Here is a 19,331-nt window from a genome sequence, read left to right as displayed (position 1 = left end):
GAATAAGTCTAAGAAGCCTAGTTATTGACTTGAATGAGTTTATTAATAGTCAATGATTCAGTTACTTTATTCACCATTTTCTGCAGAATGGTTGGATGCAAAGTCTCTTGTCCAAGTCACTTATTGCCTTTATCGTGTTTATTTTCTCAGAATGCCTTTTTATACATAGATATTGTCTGGCTTGTGCAATAATGGTAATAATAACGGTTATCAGTCATTTTCCCACTTCTTTGCAAAGACTTTCCTCAGTAGTTGCTCTCTAGTGCTGCTATTAGATTCACAAATTCTGTCTATACTGAAGATTTAAGAATTCTGCAATACTTCTACCTTACAGCTTAAAGCTATTTGATTCAGTTCTTTATTATTAGCTTTGATTTTTCACTCAGCTGTTTTCTGTGTATAACTTCTGGATCAGTAAATGTGTCATCACGAAGAACCAGTGTCTTGTTTGTCTTCATATGATAAATTAAGCATATTTAGCACATAGATATGGGGGGGAAGTACCTGATATTAGGAAAAAACCCCAGTGGTTTTCTTTTAACTTTTCTGTCACCTCAGTGTGTATAAAATATGTTTGCCTGAATTATCTCTGGAATTGCTTTTAATGATCTGTTTGTTGCCATTTCTGAAATTTTAGTCGTGAAACATTACACTATCTTGGGGAAAGAATAGCAAGAAGTCAGTCTTCAGTTCTAATAGCAACAACTCAGTACAGAGATCTTGAGCAAACAGTAACATATATTTCTAATTGTTTGACTAGATGTGGTAGAATAAGACATGGATTTTTGCTGATAGTCTTCCTTAGCATAACATGTATTGTCTCTCCCCCTTTTCAGATAAAATATGCATGTTAATTTGTTTATTCTTTCAGCAAACAATATGTGGAATAGAGGCTGAAGAATTGGTTTTATTTTCTTGTGAATCTAAACTAAACTTTCTGCTACTATATGTTAATAAAAATAGGGGTGCTTTTTGGTACTTGAGGCAGCTGTCACTGTCAGACAAGTAGTTGCCTGTTGGTATTTCTGCTTGTGGAGGGACTAGGGTAATAGTAATCAGAATATTCCGATTGCTGTTCCCTGTCACTTTCTGTGGATAGTAAAACTCTTATACTTCCCTACATTTTGCGGCTTTACTGTTCATATGCTCTTTGTGTTGCACTTTTTGTGTATTTTTTTTTTTTTAATTCTTCAGGGAATTAAGCATGCTTTGCTGCAAAGAGTTGGTGTATTTTAGGTTTTCTTTCTCCTTTAGAACTGCAGACAGTATGCTAGATAATTCTTCCCTTTGCTGCCTTATAGCGGTAAGAGGGAGAGGGTGGTTTTGTACTTATTATGGTTTGCATCATGTTGTAGGGGAATGTTCTGAGGTTTTTAAGTTTTCATCAGTGTACGGGTTGTGGTTGGAGTTTGGATGTTCTCCGTGTTTACCATGTAGTGAGCTATGGAGATGACCTTTTCCAGTTTCAGCTAGTCAGTACGGATTGCGTTTCTGGGCCTTGCCAGCTTTAGTAGTTCTGAAATCGGATATCTGGCATGTATTTCCTGATTTAATGTCTGTGGATTAGAAAAGATACAATAGACCCTCTGTGAAAAATTCTGGGAAGAAAATTGGTGTTCTGTATGTGACTTCCACTGTTTAAAAAATTTTAAATACCTATTTAAAAGGGTAAAATGGATCTAAAAGTAGCTCTTAACCAGTTTAGCTTTTAGGTCTGTGGAGAAGCATACTGCTTGTCAGGAAAAATGGGAGGTACTGTAAGGCAGCAGTCCTGCTGTATGCTGTAGGACACTGGTCAGAATAAATGTGTAAAGTATAAACTGGTAGTTCATATATTTTGACCCCGTCAACCAGAAGACTGGAGGCTGAAAAGCTAATTAACGGATGAAAGGATAAGAAGCAAAGTTGCAAAACAAAGAGTTGATAATTTTAGATAGCCTGACAGAGGATTAGGCAAAAGGTGATACAATAATATCATGTTGTCTGTGTGAGGGGAAGCCCGCTAAGCTATCTAAATGAATAGTGAAGTGTCATTAGTGTTTTTACTTGCATTTAATTTTTATAATTTCATCATAGCTCTTGACAGTGTTATAAAAAGTACTATGTTGAAAAACAGCCTCACAAAGGGTTTTTCAGTAGTGTATTAATTTTTTGGTAGTGAAGTCCGTATTAGGATAATTTTATTCTTTTATGCTCTTTGATTTGGTAGCAGCCTACAGAGAACATAGTTTTTATGAGTACTGTGAACTTTCTTCTGTTAAGAGATTTTCAGTATCTAGTCTTTATTTTTCTAGTTGAAAACGCTTCTTCCTGTTCCTGTGATCATCTTGTATCCTAGAGGTGCAGTTTTTTTTCCTACTTGAGTCTTTTTTTCGTACATAAAACATTGGTTGTGCCTTGCAGTTCTCTACTGTGTTCTTCATGTGGCAAAAGTAAAATTTGTGAGAAAGTTCTACAAGTTAAACTGAAAGTAAGATTTTTAAATCAAGAAGCTAAATGTTTGAAAAGCTGTATGCCGGCATTCTTGGTTTAAGACTGGTCTGTTAAGTCTGCATGTGATGAGAACTGAGAAACATCTGGGCTGCTCTAAGGTAGTCATTACCAACCTTCCTGGCCCTGTGACCTTTCTTTCATGGCTGTATCACATGGGTGGTAGGAAAGGGATTCACGTCTAGGAGACAGAAGTATCTCTCCAGGGACTGGCAAGTCTACTGTGGACTTATGCTTTGATCCTGGGGTAGTTGACCAGCGTTAACAGTAGTAGGCCCTCTTGTTTTCCTGCTTCTTACAGCCAAGAGATATAAATTTCCCAACAACCCTGTGTCAGCATGGTCTCGTTATAAACTTGTGTGTCTTAAGAGTTGTGTGTGGCTGAAGAGGCACAGGTTGTCCAGCCCTTTGCTTGTGGATATGAAAACCTTTTATTTCTCTCGTGGGACTTTTATTTATTTTTTTTTATCTCTAGCAATAATCCGATGACTCTCCTTCTGGAGACAATTGAACTGCCATAGAGTACATTTTATTTTCTTACTGCTGCCAGCAGTGGAATCTGCTTTTTGTACAACAGTACAATAACTCTGTGATTTGAAAGTTTTTCCAGAAGTTAGTTTTTGTAGAAACTTAAGTCACCTTTACAGTCACTTTCTTTACTGATACAGTGAAACACTATTTCAAATGTCCAAGGCCTCTGTTGCTTTCACACTGTGACTTAAGAAACTGTAAATTAATATTAGTAGGTGCAACTAGCTTGAGGAACAATGTTTTTAATACAATCATAGAGAAAGTATAAGTATAAATTTTTGATTAAAATATTTTGTCTCTGAGATAAAGGAGGGGAATGTGTCCCCTCATCCCTGCTTCTTACAGAAACTAAAATCTACTTCATGCCAAAATGAATTATGATCCATCCATGACCTGAAGCAGCTGAAAATCACTTTAAGAAAGAAGGCAAATAATATATGTTGCTTGACATAGTTGCTGTGCAACATTGCTAGCTACTTCTATGGTTTTTAGTATGTTTCTTTGTGACTCTTTCCAGGATTTTTATGCATTGAATTTTTTCCTAGATATGTGTGTGTGACTGTAATAGTACTGCTGTAAATGTAGCAGTTTAACTCAGTTTTGGGAACACGCTTATTCTGAAATTGATATTTGGTGGGGTTTTTGGGGATTTGTTTTGGTGGGGTTTGTTCGTTTGTTTTAAATTCACCTTAAACTGCTTCTAAGTATGAATCCAAAAAAAAGCACTTTGGCACAAATGTGTGTCCACACAGGAAATTTTACTCTTACAACCATTTTAATTTAAATTTATATCCTTCTGTATATATTTGGGTTCTGAGAAAAAAAAAATTCAAATTAGCTTTCTAACGTTTTCTTTTTGTCAAATGGCTAAGATTCTGCCTTGATGGATTTTAACTGCATTGTACCACACGTCTATTCTTGCAATTAAACATGCAGATAAGTCTTTTTTTGATGAGGTGAACAAGAGTGCAAAAGAATCAAACCGCAGTGCTTGTTTGGAGCTGTTCATCAAGATACAGACCATTTGTCATTGACAGTGCAGAAAAAAACTTTTGATTTTTTTTCTTACATTGGGAAGTTTTTAGCGATGGATACTATCTCATACTAGTATTTCCCAGCCACTCATATTGTCTTTTTTTGGTGGTGATTTTATAAAGGCACAACTCATAGCTCTTCAAAACAAAGTGAGATGCTAAAACTTCAGTTGAGGGGGTTTTTGATATAGCTGTGGTTTTTGCTTGGATAAGTGTTGTGGTGCTTCAGGATCTGCTCATCTACTTTCTGTGGCTGGTGTGGTGACAGAATGAAGAACATGCACATTTTAGTTACTTATCTACGTTTCTGTTATATTTAAAGAAAGATTAGGAGAACGTTACCCATGTTTCTGATGGCACTCACTTTGTTTAATGAGACTTAGAAGGGGAAAAAGTTTTTTTTTTATTGCACAACTAGGCTTTTTCACTCACTTTTTAAACTACAATGTTGCAGTAAATTCGCTGTCTTTAACTCTCTTTGCTTGGCTTTTTTTAATTTTGAGTACATGGAGAAGCAACCAAAACTGGCTCGTAACTTTCTCTGTTGTTGGAAATTAACTCCTCGGGTTCTTTCATATTCAAAGGCCAACTTGATTTCTTTTCCCTGTCCTTGGCAATTCATGTATTGCAGAAAATAGATTCAAATTGAGAAAGACTTCCTGTTGATTGAAAAGTAGATTAGCTTGTGGAGAAGTGTCTCAGGGGAGAAAAGGTGTAAGTCCCATTGTGTCAAATACTTTTAGCATTGGCTAATAAGCAATGGAAAATGCTCCTGACAGTGAAACATAGTGATGGCCTCAGGGCAAGAATACAGTGATGAAATGGGTCTGGTCTGTCTCCAGCTCTAACCTTGTATTTATCCAACTACTGCATAATGCTACTTTAACCAGTTTAAGTAACTAGATAAAGTGGTACTGCCCTGTGTATGGATACTGTATATCAGCTTAACCTGCCTCTGCTTCAGCTGAGTATGTAAATAAACTAAAAAGTAACTTCAGTTTTATGAAGTTTTGACTTTAAAAAAATAACTGGGAATTTTTATTACTACAGTTTCAGATTGAATCATAAATGAACAAAAACTAATGTAAAGGTGGAAAACATTGAAACCTGGGAGCAAATTTAAAGAGTTAGGTTTTTAGATATGGGGATTAAGCTAGACTGTGAAAATCAATTGTAATGTATTGCAAGTAGGTAGCCTAAATGCAGGCTTGTGTGGTTTTGGTGGAAATAATAAAGATTGGTTACTCATCATTTAAATACCACTTTCAGAGAAAATTAGATGTGAATGTTAAAGAACAATTTTATGCCAAACTCAAAAGACCAGAAATTTAGGGCCCTGACCTCACACATGCTTGAGCGGGTCCAAAATTCTTCTTGCAAGTAGTTCCACATTCAGTAGGTCTAACTGAGCATGTTTATCAGAGATTGCATTGTTGAAGACTAAGATTGTATTGCTAATAACTTCCATTCTGTTTAAAAAAAATTGTTTAAAACAAGCAAAACCATAAAATGAGTGCATTGCCTCATTTCTTTGAAGAAGATTGAAATAAGTGTTGAATATAGAGCAGATTTTTGAAAGTTAGCTTCCTGTTCCTTTCTGAGATGCTTAAATAGCTGAAAAGTATAATTCAGACTGATGTCAAGCTATAAATATTAATGAAGCTGAACTTGGCAGCTGGTTATGTTGAAAGTTGGTGTTTGCAATTGTTGTTTAGAATGATTTGCTTAACAACTCAGTATTTGTTTTCTTTGACAATAATAGTGTTAAGATGTTGGACTTCTCTACATATATAATCATGTCAGTAGGAAGTCAAAATGTCTTTTATATAAAACAAAACCTCAGTTATTAATGATTAGCAATGTGATAAATACAGAACATTCATTTGGAAAATTTTGGGGTGTAAAGTAGCAAGGAGTGCAGTAAAGAATAAAAGCAAATTGTGATTTCAGCTTAATTTTCCATTACCCTCACCAGCCCTGCTCCTGGCTCTGTCTTGGCTCAGACTGGCCATAAACACCTGCCCAAAGCTGCCTTATAGGCTGTAGTGTCATGACCTAGAGCTTCTCTGTGTGCAGCAGGGTATGTATGTTTGTGTCCTGACTGCTGGAGGAGTTGACACCAGTATTGCCACACTGGTGTGAATTTCCTAACAATGCCTCTCTTATTGTAAAAGATCACAGAACAAAATGGGTGGTTTAACACGGGAAACTTCGATACTGTTCTAATTATAATATGGGAAGACAGTAAGATCTGAAAAGTTTAAAAGGTGCCGTATCTTCCATTCTTGTATTTGAATGATTTTTAATTTTTAGTAGTGCTGTCTTTAACTTTTGTAACTGCTGAAGTTGCCATTTAAATGTGTCAATGGATAAGCCACCCCTCCCCCTCTCCTTTGCACATGCCTGCTTACTACTTTATCAGTTTTAATTTAGTCACTACTGCTGGTTTTGATAAAAATACTGTTATATAGGACTTGATGGCTGTTACTTGTGGCTCAAGGGAATCCTTAGATCCTGAGTTGTCTTTCATGGTATGAATGATCTGATGGGGTGATTCTGTTGAAATGATCATCAAAAAAGGAGTTATTTATAGCTTTCAGGTTTAAAGTTGAGTGATTGAGAAGCAGACTTCTCTCATAACATTTTGCTTAAGATGGAGAAAAATGTTTAAAGTTTCTGATCTACTATAACATCCTCCCTCCTTTTTTTTCACCTCTTCTCCAAGAAACTCCAGTCCTCTGGATTCTGAAGACTTTCTGTAATTTAGTGAATGTCCTCAAATAAAGTGTTGCTACCATTGTACTGGTTTTGCTCCAACAGTACTGAAGCATTGGGAATGCTGGTATACATGGATTGCTGGCACCTTGAACATCTTGACTGTATCCCTATTTTTGCCACCGGGGCACCATTGAATTACATGATAGTTGTAACAGCTATGGTAATGACTGCTTGTGTGCCATTATGATTCAGAGCATTGCTACCATTATCAGGGAGAAGCAGTATTAGCAGTGTGAAATAGCCTCTTTCTTGTGCCTGAAAAGCATTAGTTTGCAAGACCCAAGAGAACAGAAGACTAACAATTCAAAAGAATGAGTTTTTTCTAGTGATAGTTTGTTTCCAACTTTCCTAAAAAAATCCTTTCATTATGTTGACTGGGTAGAACTTTGATACAGAGTGGAAAAGTAGTCAGCATTCTCAACCTGTGTCTTAATTCCTAGGTGCTCCAGTCATCACCAAAACTCTCACTATGCTGCTGACTGTCAAGAAAACACTTTAAAGCAAAACATTTTCAAAAATACACTTTTCAATTTATTTTTTCATTTAGTGGGAGAAGGAACGTTTAGCACCTTAGATACTGTGTATATAAATGTTTTGGAACACTGGGAAGGTGGTGATGCAATGTTTTGTCTTCAGCTCACATTTCAAGGCTCTCTTCACATTCGAGAGTTAGAAACAGGATTTTCTAAATAGAAGGTCTGACTGAGGACCATTTTTGTCCAGTCTAGAACTGCCTTTCCTTCCTGTGCATTTGAAACTGATGAGCTGGTAGCCATGTGATGAAGTGAAGAAAGTTTTTGTTTTTCAAAGATTATATAGACATGAATTAAGAAAAACTACTAGTTTGCTCAGAGAAAGCTCCATAAATGTGATTTAAGAAGTATCCTTTTGTACTTGTTTCTCATGTCCTCCTTAATACTGAGCCAAAAAGGGAGATGTTCTTTAACAAAAAAATTCTAAACTCACTAATGAATGGGATTTCTTGAGAAGACAAAGTTGTCCATTTAGCAAATAAACCTGACACCTTCAGGAGTGTTGTATTTTATGAAAGTGATTTGATAATTTATGTTTAGGCTGTTGATGTGAATAGACTTAAGTGCTATGAATTTGGGCTTGTGTTTTGTACATACAGGTTAATGACATAAGTCCTGTATAGTCCTTTTATGCTCGCATTCCCCTCTGCCTTATAAGAAGACCACTGTACATGATTTCTATTCCAAGTTATAGTTATTTATCTTGCCATTGAAAGTGGCTGTGTCATACCTATGTCAACAGCTGAACCATTTCCCGTATAGTACAAAAAACATCGGTGCAGAGTAGTTAACATTGAACAAAACATGAAGCCAACACTGAATTAAACATAATAGCCATTTTATCCTTTGTCACATTTTGCTGTAGAACACCACAGTGATTTTGTGGAGTATTCAGCTGCCATTGCTAAGTGCTGTTCCCTGGATTTTTAGTTGTGAATAAGAGGCTGAGGATTTCTGCCTATTCCCGTTCTTCCTAGGTGTTTTTTTTAGAGTCATATGTTTAGTTCCTTTTTCCTTGAGGTGCATTCTTCCTGGATGCACTCAACCAATACAAAGGAATGATTCTAAACAATGTGAAAGACAGAGGCTGTAAATCCTCTCTAAAGCACCAACAGCATCTTTCCTTCTTCTACCGAATTGTTTCTAATTGATTACAAGTTCTGTTTCCCTCTTCAGTCTTGAAATGTAAAGTGGAGAAGAATGACCACAGGGAGACCTTATTATCTTGGATAGTTTTTATAGTAAATCATGACTGTTACAGTAACAGTGTGCTGTAGATGAAAACATCATGAAATTTTCTGTGTTGTTTTGAAGTCATTAATGACTTTAAGCTGACTTCCAAATATCCATATATATATATAACATATATATGATGTATGTGATGTTTTTGTATAGTTGCATCAGCAGCTGGTGTTTGTGAGATGATGTTTTTAGACAGCTTGAGGCCTTTTGAGCAGAGACTGTGCTCTTGGTTGCTTTATCAGAAGCATTCCACAACATAAGTCAGAACTAAGTTAAAAATTAATATTTGCTGCTGTTAAACATTTGCCCGATTAGCAGAGCAGTAGTTAAACCACGGTGACAGCAAAGACCCCCTTTTTGTCTCCAAATGTACTGTTGCTAGTCAGAAATCGTTTGAATTGAAATTGTGTCCAGAAAGCTCTTAGTTAATGCTAGAAGCTCAGGGAAAAAAAAAAAAGTTTATGGCAGCTGGTCCAATGACAGGAACAGTTTGTCACTTGATAATGCTGTACATTTAAACATGAGTAGTAGCCAACAAGATGATGCAGTGAATTTAGACATGTCACCTGTTGGTTACCTTCACAACAAACCTTTCTTTTATGGTGTCTGGGAATGGCAGTGGGAATAATTTAGATTTTAGTAATATTAACTTAGTCGTATGGTGGTAAACCAGTAGTTCTGGACTTCTTTTCATTCCTGGAAGTGGGTTACATTTTGCAAAACCAAAATTGAAGTATTTCATTTTAGCTGTGGTTAAGACATGGTGGTAGATTCTGAATTATTTGAAATTGGCTTGAGCATTAGCCAGTTCAGTGCTGCTGATAGGTTATTCTGTCAAAACAGAATTAAATACCTGAGAATTGGTAGGTAATGGGTTTTATTTTTACACAGAATATTTAATATTCAGGAGTTATTGTAGGATTATGTAATCACTTTCCTTGAACACACTTGTATGTGTTTGCTCAGTTCTTATACAAGAAACCAGTTTCAGTCCATGTTTTTTTCCCAGTTGTGAGTAGAAATTGTATTTTTAGAGCTTCCTACTCTTCTGTCATATCTCAAAGTAAGTAGGAAATTCTGTCACACATGCTACCAGTGTTTACTGTTTCTCCAGATTTGGATGGGAAGCTGATGGGGGTAGAATTTGAAGAAAACATTTTCGTGATGCCAGCCTGTTCCTTTCGGTTCTGTGTACCTGAAATATTTCGCTGTTCCTACAGAGACAGCTTATGTGAGGTGACCAGAAAGGAGATATTTGCTGTAAGTGAAGATCTTGATGCACAAATGTGGGAAGACCTGGTGCACTCTAAAAAATACTCGATGAAAAAGCTAGTCTAGGAGTACTGACTCTGTACAGGATATTCTGCTGCTTCATAGATTCCCTAACCCAGCTAAGCAAATTGCTGCACTTGACTATATTAGAATGAAAAATACAGAATATTTTGGGGCTTACACTATACATGCACACAGTTCTAGTCTGTCAGGGCAGGGCTTGATTTATGTAAGCCAAGAGTATGTAGGTATAATGAAATGTTTCTGTTCTTGCAAGATAATAGAGACTGAGTCTGATCTTTCAGTGTGCATGGGTGCCTGAATTAATAAGTAAGTGTTGTAGATAGCTGATTAATACTTGGTTAGAAACTGTCACAGTTTTTGGAGAGAAGGGGCAGGTTCCCTGTGTTCCATTAGAGAAATAGTGTGTAAGTTGTGGGTGGGTTTTGGTTTGTTTGTTTTCCCTTTTCTTCCTCTCTGGCTACCTAATCACACTGCATCTGCTTTCCTGGCTAAATTTTTTCCTCTGCAGTCCAGGCAAGCAGGTTGATGAATCCTAAAGCCCTGGCTGCCAGCAGAAGTAGATGCTTACTCTGAGGATTTGAATTAGGAGGAGATGTATGCGTGATATTTAAATTTGTTCAGACTGTGGTAGACATGGAAATCCTCCTTGCCGTAACATCTTTGCAGTCCTACTCAGCTACATGTCACTGTCTTTAAACCAACTGTTTTCGCTGGATTCCACTCACTCGTGCCACTTTGCTAATTAATGTCGTTATATCTCTGTGAACTGGCTCAAGGAAAGAAGCCAGAGAGTTGTGGTCAATGGGGCAGAGTCTAGTTGGAGGCCTGTATCTAGTGGAGTGCCTCAAGGGTTGGTACTGGGACTAGTACTATTCAATATATTCATCAATGACTTGGATGAGGGAATAGAGTGTATTGTCAGCAAGTTTGCTGATGACACAAAACTTTGAGGAGTAGCTGACAGGCCAGAAGGCTATGCTGCCATCCAGCGAGACCTGAACAGACTGGAGAGTTGGGCTGGGAAAAATTTAGTGAAATATAACAAGGGCAAGTATAGAGTCTTACATTTGGGCAGGAACAACCCCAGGTTCCAGTATAAGTTGGGGAACACCCTGTTAGAGAGCAGTGTAGGGGAAAGGGACCTTGGGGGTTGACCATGAGCCAGCATTGTGCCCTTGTGGCCAGGAAGGCCAATGGTATCCTGGAGTGTGTTAGAAGAGGGGGTGGTGAGACTGCATCTGGAATATTGTGTCCAGTTCTGGGCCCCTCAGTTCAAGAAGGACAGGGAACTGCTGGAGAGAGTCCAGCGCAGGGCAATAAAGATGATGGAGTGGAGCATCTCCCTTATGAGGAAAGGCTGAGGGAGCTGGGTCTCTAGCTTGGAGGAGACTGAGGGGCAACCTCATTAATATTTATAAATATATAAAGGGTGGGTGTCATGAGGATGGAGCCAGGCTCTTCTTGGTGACAACCAGTGACAGAACAAGGGCAGTGGATGCAGACTGGAACACAAGAGGTTCCACTGAAATATGAGAAGAAAGCTGTTCTCAATGTGGGTGACAGAGCACTGAAATAGGCTGCCCAGGGGGATTGTGGAGTCTCCTTCTCTGGAGACATTCAAAACCCGCCTGGACACATTCCTGTGTAACCTCATCTAGGTGTTCTTGCTCCAGTGGGGGGATTGAACTAGATGATCTTTTGAGGTCCTTTCCAATCCCTAACATTCTGTGATGTGATTCTGTGATAGGCCTAAATTTATCAGAGAATGGGTAGACAGCCAGCCTTTTCCTGTCTTATATTTATTGGAAGTTAGAGACTTTTTTTTCAGTTAGAAGTAGGAATCCATACTCCTCTTCATGAATAAGATTCTATGATAAGTCAAATTACTGGCATAATTAGTAACAGTTATCACTTTTTCTGTGGAGATGTTAGTCGTCCATAAACATGTAGTGGTTTGGCTGGAACTTTGAATGCTTTTGGTAGATACTAATGCTACGGTATTTCAGTATCCAGCCTGCAACAACCCCTTTTTTGGGAAAAGCTGGTTTTTGGCCAGCTTCTGCAATATTTCCTATCCTCTAACTCCAGCTCCTATGCCATCAAAAACCACGCAACTACTTCATTAGTCTTGGCTGATACTCTCATTGGATGGAGGTACGTGTCAGAAATGCATGATAAAACTGCTGAGTCAACAGCAGTCTTTGACTCCACCTATAAAGCATTATGTACTTGGCTGCACAGGATAATAATAGTGTGCTAAATGGTGGTGTTGGATATTTCTGAGGCATTCTAGGGAAATTCTTCTTTTTTTTTTTTTCTGTAGTTTTGGAAATAAATAGGGAAAATTGAAAACTCATGGACAACAGAGTGGGTTACTCTTACCTCTGTGTACTATTTTAAAAATATTTCAGTAGTGGAAGTATTTATTAATTAATATTTATTATTTATTAAATATTAATTCTTAACATTTCCTTAATCTCCTGTTGTCTAGTGAAGCCAGGTAAATGCAACTTGCTATACCTAGTTAGCTAAGATGAAAACAGTGCTTTTTTCAATGGAGAAAATACTACAAAGTGGTAAATGTTATGGCTTCTTACTCTTTTCAGAGTATGCATTCACTTAGTGTAAAAGTAATCACGAGTGAATTTTATTATACTACTGTCTCCAGTGCCTTAGTTTTTAACAATGATTTAAAATGCCTTGTGTGGTAAAAACATCCTCCATTTAGGCATGAACTCTAAGGTTGCTGATGCTTTTGGGGTATGATAATATTAAGGTGATGATGTACTTAGTGTAGATTTTCACTTGAAAAACTGCTTCAGAGTAATTGAGAAGACTGAGCATGTTGCACCTGGGCTTTGATAGTGCTCCAACTGCACGGTTATTTCTGGATAGAAACCAAACATTTCTATTTTGTACCTATACATAGTAAGTAAACAGTTCAAAACTGTTGTGAAAAGGTTAATATGATGATTACTAATGAGAAAATTGTAACTTGCTGCCAAACAAATACCATTTCCAGCACATATAGAATTTGCAATTCATAGTTTAAATGGTGGCATTAATTTTAAGAGATATTCCTGTTACACCTATGAGGAAATGTAAGCTGTCTTTTTTTCAAGTGGTTCTGCTGGCAAAGTTTACAGAAACTCTGATAGTGACAGGAAATCCTTGGAAGGGGAATCTCCTGTTCAGTTGTCAGTTTGAGGTTTCTGTTGTGCAGCCCTATGTAAGGTACATTGTTAAGACTTCAATGTCAGGCTGGTTATCTATAGTATTTAGTGAAGATTCAGAGCAGGCTAATCAACCAGCAACCTAAATATTATAGATATAGGTATAAAATACCTCTTAAATAGTTCGGTGGGTCACAGGATAAAGATTCCTATTTTTTTCTCAAAGCTGTTGGTTGAAGTTGTGTGGTGATGGGTAATAAAATTGTTAATTGCTTCTGAATACTTAGGTTTTTAGCATTTTCTCTGAGGTAGTTAAAGATACATTTCCAGCAGTGGTGCCACTTTATTCTGTAAAAACCTGAATTTGCCAAAACTTGAGCCTAAATTTGAGGCTAAGGCTCAGCAAGTAAAAGCAAGTAAATGTAAATTTTTTGCCTTTGAAGAATAATTTCTTTTACTGGGGGTGGCAACTGAAGTGGAAGAGTAGTGAGTAGAAAGGTACTTATCTCCATAACTCTAACCCTAACGGGAGCTCTTTCCCTGCATCTCCCTGGAGTGGGATGGGGGTATTGCTTTAGTTGTGATTCCAATTTTTTGTTTACTCTGCATGACTTTATTAAAGTTAATATGGCTTTTTCTAAATTCTTTGGCAATAAGGATTGTTGAGCTGTGGAGACAATTTACTTTCATTTTTTATGGTTTTTTATCTAGTAATGCCCAGAGTTGACTGACCTTTTAACTTTTTTTTGTCCCCTTTTAGGGTTTCGTTTTTGCACTGAATGTAGCCAGGACGGATCCTAGTGGGCTTTGGCAGCCCTTGGAAACTGTCAAAGGTAAAAATAGACCCAAGTTCACTATTGCTTTCTTGAAAATTGGAGATGAGAGGAACATTAGGCTATAATAGTTCTTAACTAACTATAAGATATGTTGCTGTTTGTATATACTTTCTAGTATGTTATTTCCTGTGAGTTTGTGTGTGAAGTTGTTTCTGTAACTGTTTTATGCGATTTGTTTTTGTCAGCTGAAGTTGATGCATATGATGATTTTATTTGAAAATTAATTAATTTATTATGAGATTTTAAAGTCACTGGTAATGGTAAGTGATTAGTTCCTACAAGAAATGAAGTTATATTCAAGTTGTTTTCTATCTTCTGGATGGTCCTGCTTTCATCTCAGTATTTCTCAACTTCAATTAAAGTGACAAAAAATATTCTGTTCTTTTTCCATATGTTAAATTTTGTTACTTTTGTACATTCGGAACAAACTCAATGTAAAGCTGTAGCAATTATATCTAATATGGCTAGACCATCTGTTAAAAATTAACACTTTTTTCTCTGTGTACCTGGATAGAGACTAATGATTGCAATCATGTATCAATACGATTGTGTTAAATATGCAGCATGTCATTTAAGACAGAGTTCAGTACAACACTGCCTTTTTTAACTACTTTTATTCAAGTATGCCATGTATGCTAGATCACCATCTTCAAAGAGCACTTGTGTGCCTGTTTTGCTTTGTTCTCTTGTGGGAGATTTTGGGACCTACCTTCAGTTTATGCTTACTGTCTGTAATGGTGACAGTTTGCACAGCCTTACTGTCCTTCAAGGGTGTTCCAGTGGGAAATATCCAATTTAGACTTTGGAATTCACAGGAAGTCCTCTTCCTAAGGAGGACCTTGTGTTTCTGAATGGTGGGTCTTTCTACCTGGGGAAAATTAGGTTTGAGGAAGTTCTTCGTTCAGTGGTATCGATTTTGAGGGCTTTATATGTATGGAAAATTTGGATCAGGTTTTACTTGCAGGGTGTGCTAGAATGCAATAGTCAAGAGACAGTATCCATAAAGTGGTCTGCACTGTTGTGCTTACACTGAATTTATAACTTGTAGCTGCATCCATTGTCCCGATACCACTGAATGAAACGTCTACATCTTTGCTGCAGAAAGAGGTGGAACATAAATATTACTAAATATCAAATTAGATTGTCCCAAAGCCATATTGTTTTATGACAGGATGATGTTGTAGTAGGCAGTATTGTAGTTCATAAGAGCTGCAGCTAGCTCATACCAGTGAGCATTTTTACCTTTGAGAACAGATTCTCATCATTGTATGATATTTTAGAGTTAAATAAAAATTGTTCCCAACTTAAGACATGTATCTGCTACATCATATGTGGACATATCTGTGTACTGCAATTTGTCAGACCTTCCTTGAGTCCTCACTGAAACTGAAGTTGGTTAATTTTTTGTAAGACATCAGATGAATAAAAAGATTGGGGGATTTCAGTTCCATCAGAAGTAGTTTTGGTGGGTATATGCAAGAATGGAAGAAGAAAATTATCATACATCTCACCTTTTCCAAGAGTGACTTTGTTGATAGATGTCTGATCTGAAAATCTAAATGGACTGTGTATAAATTTTGTGGTTTTATCCCTTGGGAACTTGGCCTATTGCATAAATATTGGAAATAAGTAAATAAATGCTTTTTGGCATTTGGCCCTTTTTCCAGTCCTATAGGATTCTAGTACAAATTCTGATTGCCTGTCTGTCCTCTGTGTACAACATAAATTACCTTATGTGTGAGCTTTAGCCCCCCGCTCAGAAGCTGGTGAGCTGAAGAGGCAATGTCAACAACATGGAATAATTGTGTTATTTCTTCACTGCTGGCACTAAGCAGTTACTTTGGCCGAGAAGCTGTAAATGACTACTACAAATGTCTCCCATAGAGGTAGTTTCCAATGGATTCAGAAATCCCCAAATGCCTGCTTTAAGCAATAAATAAACTTGAAATGCAGCACTCTTGTGCCAGTGGCCATGGGAATCAAGGATTCATGTATGCAGAAAGAATATAAAAGTGATTGTATTGAATTGTAGTTTGTTGCTTGATGTTTTGTGTCCTGGAAGAAACCAGAAGCAAATGCAGTGGAGAAAAATACAGTGGAAGGGTAGTGTTCAGCAAAACTTCTTCTTGCGACACCTCTTGAAGTCTGTGGCTTAGTTTTCCTACGCCAGCTGCAAGCTTTTTTTTGGTGGATTTTCTTCCCCCCTTGTGAAGTTTTCCAGTAAATTACACAGCCTTTTAAAACTCCCATCTTGTTGCCATCCGCTGTGAGTTCACTCTAACTCAGCGTTGTATGAAGTAGTATGATATGTGTTTTGAACATTAAAGCTGATAAAACATGAATTCTGGGACAAATGAAGAGTAAAACTCTTTTTCTTCTCCATTACACTATCTCAGGAGATAAACATGGTGTTTTTTTCTGAGGTTCATATTTTGAGTTCTTCCAGCACTCTGAATGAAGAGTGACCTGTCCTTGGAGCACTCTTGGCCTGACCTGACTGATCACCGATCCTGTTTTATTTTATAAGCACTTTTATTTTTTTTAATGCTTCTGTAGCTCAAGTTCAGTCTTGCTTATGTCTCTGATTTGAAGCAAATTAAGCATTACTGCAATCCTTCTGGCCAAAAATGTTTTGGCTGTTAGACATCAGACTGTCTGTCTAACAAGCTGTAGAGCTTCTCAGTTGCTTGAATCCAATATTGCAAAATCCTGCTCAGAAACTCCCAGCTCCGGGAGCTCTGGAGTGGGTGTGAGGAACTGAGCGTGGTGAAGCACCATGGACAGGGACCGCCGGTCCGTCCTGCTCCACAGCAGAGGGTGGCCTGGCAGCGAGAGGGGCTCATTATTTGCAGGAGGATCTTGGTGTAGATACGTGCTACAAGTCTTACTTAGAATTTGATACATGTGATTTTTGAATATATGCTGCAGACAGAATAGTTGGTGAGGATTTGGGTGAGAGTTCAGTTTTATCCTCATTCCTCTTTCCCCAGAAAAGGAAATTACTGTGCTGGAAGTCTTTACAGCTCTCATGTTTTGCATGAGAATATATGATATTACTGAACGTAACAGCTTGTTGGTTATAAGATTTAATAAGTTGTATGTAACATTTTTAGCCTGAGGCTCCTTATGTTTGTAGAACATATTCTTCGTTCCTCGTGTCAACTTAATAACTGTGAAAGATGTTGTCTACCTGTGCACAACATACAGAAGATGTTTGCAATGCCGACAGCCTTACCTTATGAATAGGCTTTAACCTTGAAATGAAGGAGGTGCATCTAGATGAACAATTTCCAAGCTTTCTCTTTTTGGCCTCATTACTCTTTGCACTCCCAAAGCTGTCAGTTTCCAGGCTTGGAATTGCTGCTCTGAAGGTGACTGTAGAGTCAGCAGCTCTGTAGCTGAGGCACAAAAATTGCAATACTTCAAATAGATTTTAAATGTTGGTGCAGTTGAAGAGTTACAGCATCTTGAGATGCACAGCTGTTAAAGGCCAACAGCTCTTGGCTTTAAGAGAGTTTTTGACTTGGTGAGAGCCCTTACTTTTGATGTACCTGGCATGTTATGGATCTGCTGATATCTTACATCTTGCATGGTGAGACAGGGAGATTCCTGCTGAATTTATGCTGGTGTGTTTGATCTCCTAAATTGACTAATCCATTATCTCTGGAAGATGGGTTATCCTCTAGAGTAGAAGACATTCTAATTTTTGTAACCAAGATCTTCCTAGCTGTATTGCATTCTTTCGTAAGTTGTTTTACAATTCTAAGAATGTAGCTTTGTATGTAGGCTTTTGTTCAGTTGGAACTGCACTCGCACTGTGAAATAAATTTCAAAATAAGTTACAAAGTACTGTTGAATATTTGAAAATACTGGGAGCTGTTGACCTGAATTAGACTGAAAATGTTGTCTTAAAGATGAATGACTTTATCAGTTCCCTGAACCATTTAGAACCTGTAATGTATTTATTTCTAAAAAGAAGTCAAGGAAAAATTCCTTAGATTAGGAATCCAGAGGTACTGTGGGATCATGGCAAGTCTAACAGTTTTCAAACTAATAACATTTAGATTGTCTGTAAACCAAATCTGTGAAGCATATATTTGCACAAAAGCTATTTCCTCGTGAGTAGGAATTGTTAGGCTCTAGTATGTGTGATTATTCCTTACTGACTGTAGCTTTAATGAGTAAACACAATTAATATGTTAAATACTCAGCAATGACACATTTAAAAATTAAAAAATAAAGTATATTCCTGTTAGGTGCTTTTTTTCTTTTCCTCTTAATTAAGTAGAGTTATATCTTATCCTGAAAAACAGTCATGTTACTTGTTTATGTAAAACATATAAATTCAGTGAATATGAGCAGAATGGGAACATTAAAAGTCATGGCCTGGAATTGTTATTCATGTGCACTGCAATCTCACATAACACTGTTAAAGGCAGAAGGATCATTATTTTAAAAATATGTCTTTCTTTTTCATCTTTTAGGCAGTATTTTGCATTTCTGCAGAGCTTTGCACAGATACCGTTCCCATGCAAACTGATGAGGGAGAAATACTGGAGGAAGGCAGTCCCAAGGTCAGTGAGGTAAATGTTGCTGTGTTTCAGAGGAAGAGTTTGCTTGGCTGAAATGGGAGATACATGGAGTGAACACTAACTGTGGATGGTATTTTTAATTAATACCTGCATGCAAGTGAATAATATTTATTACTCTGGAGATATTTTAAAAAATAGTCTTTAAAGGCTTTTTTGCTGTCTACTAAGGATTGGAACATGTATCTTTGGGCATTTCCAGGAAGGAAAGAGGAAACTCCTGTAAAGAAATACTAACCTTGATTGTACTCCATTTGTTAGAACTTTCTGTCCTACCCACCCACCCTCTCAACCGACTTGAAGAATTAGGCATGCGAGCCTGTAGGTGCAGGTGTTAGTGTTGGGGATTACTGGCTGGTCTATATCCAAAGTGTTCTGCTGCTTGTTTCCTTGTACTTGACAGCATGTGCTTTGTTGTGAGACTGGATAGTATGTTGCTTTTAAAGATACCTCTGACTCAACATAGCTTGTTGGGAGAAGAGGCTATAAAGTGTGCTGTTGAACACAATGTTGGTTGTGTCCTGTTTTTTGCTTACTTCTGAAGATCCAGATGTTCAGTCATTAGTATCTTTGGTATGCATCATGATATAGTGATGATCATATTCTTCAACGGGGTTATAAACTTATTTTATAGCCCTGACTATCTCAACAAGTTAGTGTTGTCTTTGCAACGGATCTCTATTTAAAATATGGCTCCTAATTTTCACAAGCATATGAATCATATAGCTTGCTTGTAGTTTTGTGTATGAGACTGGCTGAAAAAGCGAAAAAATAGAGGACTAAAATTAAAATTTGTTGTTTTCTAGCTGTAGCTTGTTAGGGAAATGCT

General features: G+C 37.3%; 1 protein-coding gene across 10 annotated transcripts in view; it reads left to right on the top strand.

Annotated features, from left to right (window-relative positions):
- TNRC6B (trinucleotide repeat containing adaptor 6B) overlaps positions 1 to 19,331 on the top strand; it is a 145,712-nt gene that overhangs the window by 2,748 nt on the left and 123,633 nt on the right. For 6 of the 10 annotated variants that reach the window (XM_071801629.1, XM_071801640.1, XM_071801636.1 and 3 more), the window contains exons 2-3: positions 13,838 to 13,910; positions 18,398 to 18,496. In XM_071801629.1, coding sequence (XP_071657730.1) covers positions 18,453 to 18,496 — 44 coding nt within the window. In that variant the 5' untranslated portion in view covers positions 13,838 to 13,910; positions 18,398 to 18,452. The remainder of the gene's footprint in view (positions 1 to 13,837; positions 13,911 to 18,397; positions 18,497 to 19,331) is intronic. The other 4 variants (XM_071801630.1, XM_071801623.1, XM_071801634.1 and 1 more) reach the window with 2 other exon arrangements.

The sequence above is a fragment of the Patagioenas fasciata genome, chromosome 1, assembly GCF_037038585.1.
Source record: "Patagioenas fasciata isolate bPatFas1 chromosome 1, bPatFas1.hap1, whole genome shotgun sequence".
Lineage (NCBI taxonomy): Eukaryota > Metazoa > Chordata > Aves > Columbiformes > Columbidae > Patagioenas > Patagioenas fasciata.
The sequence above is the reverse complement of the archived record's forward strand: the minus strand, read 5'-3'. Positions and strand labels throughout refer to the sequence as shown.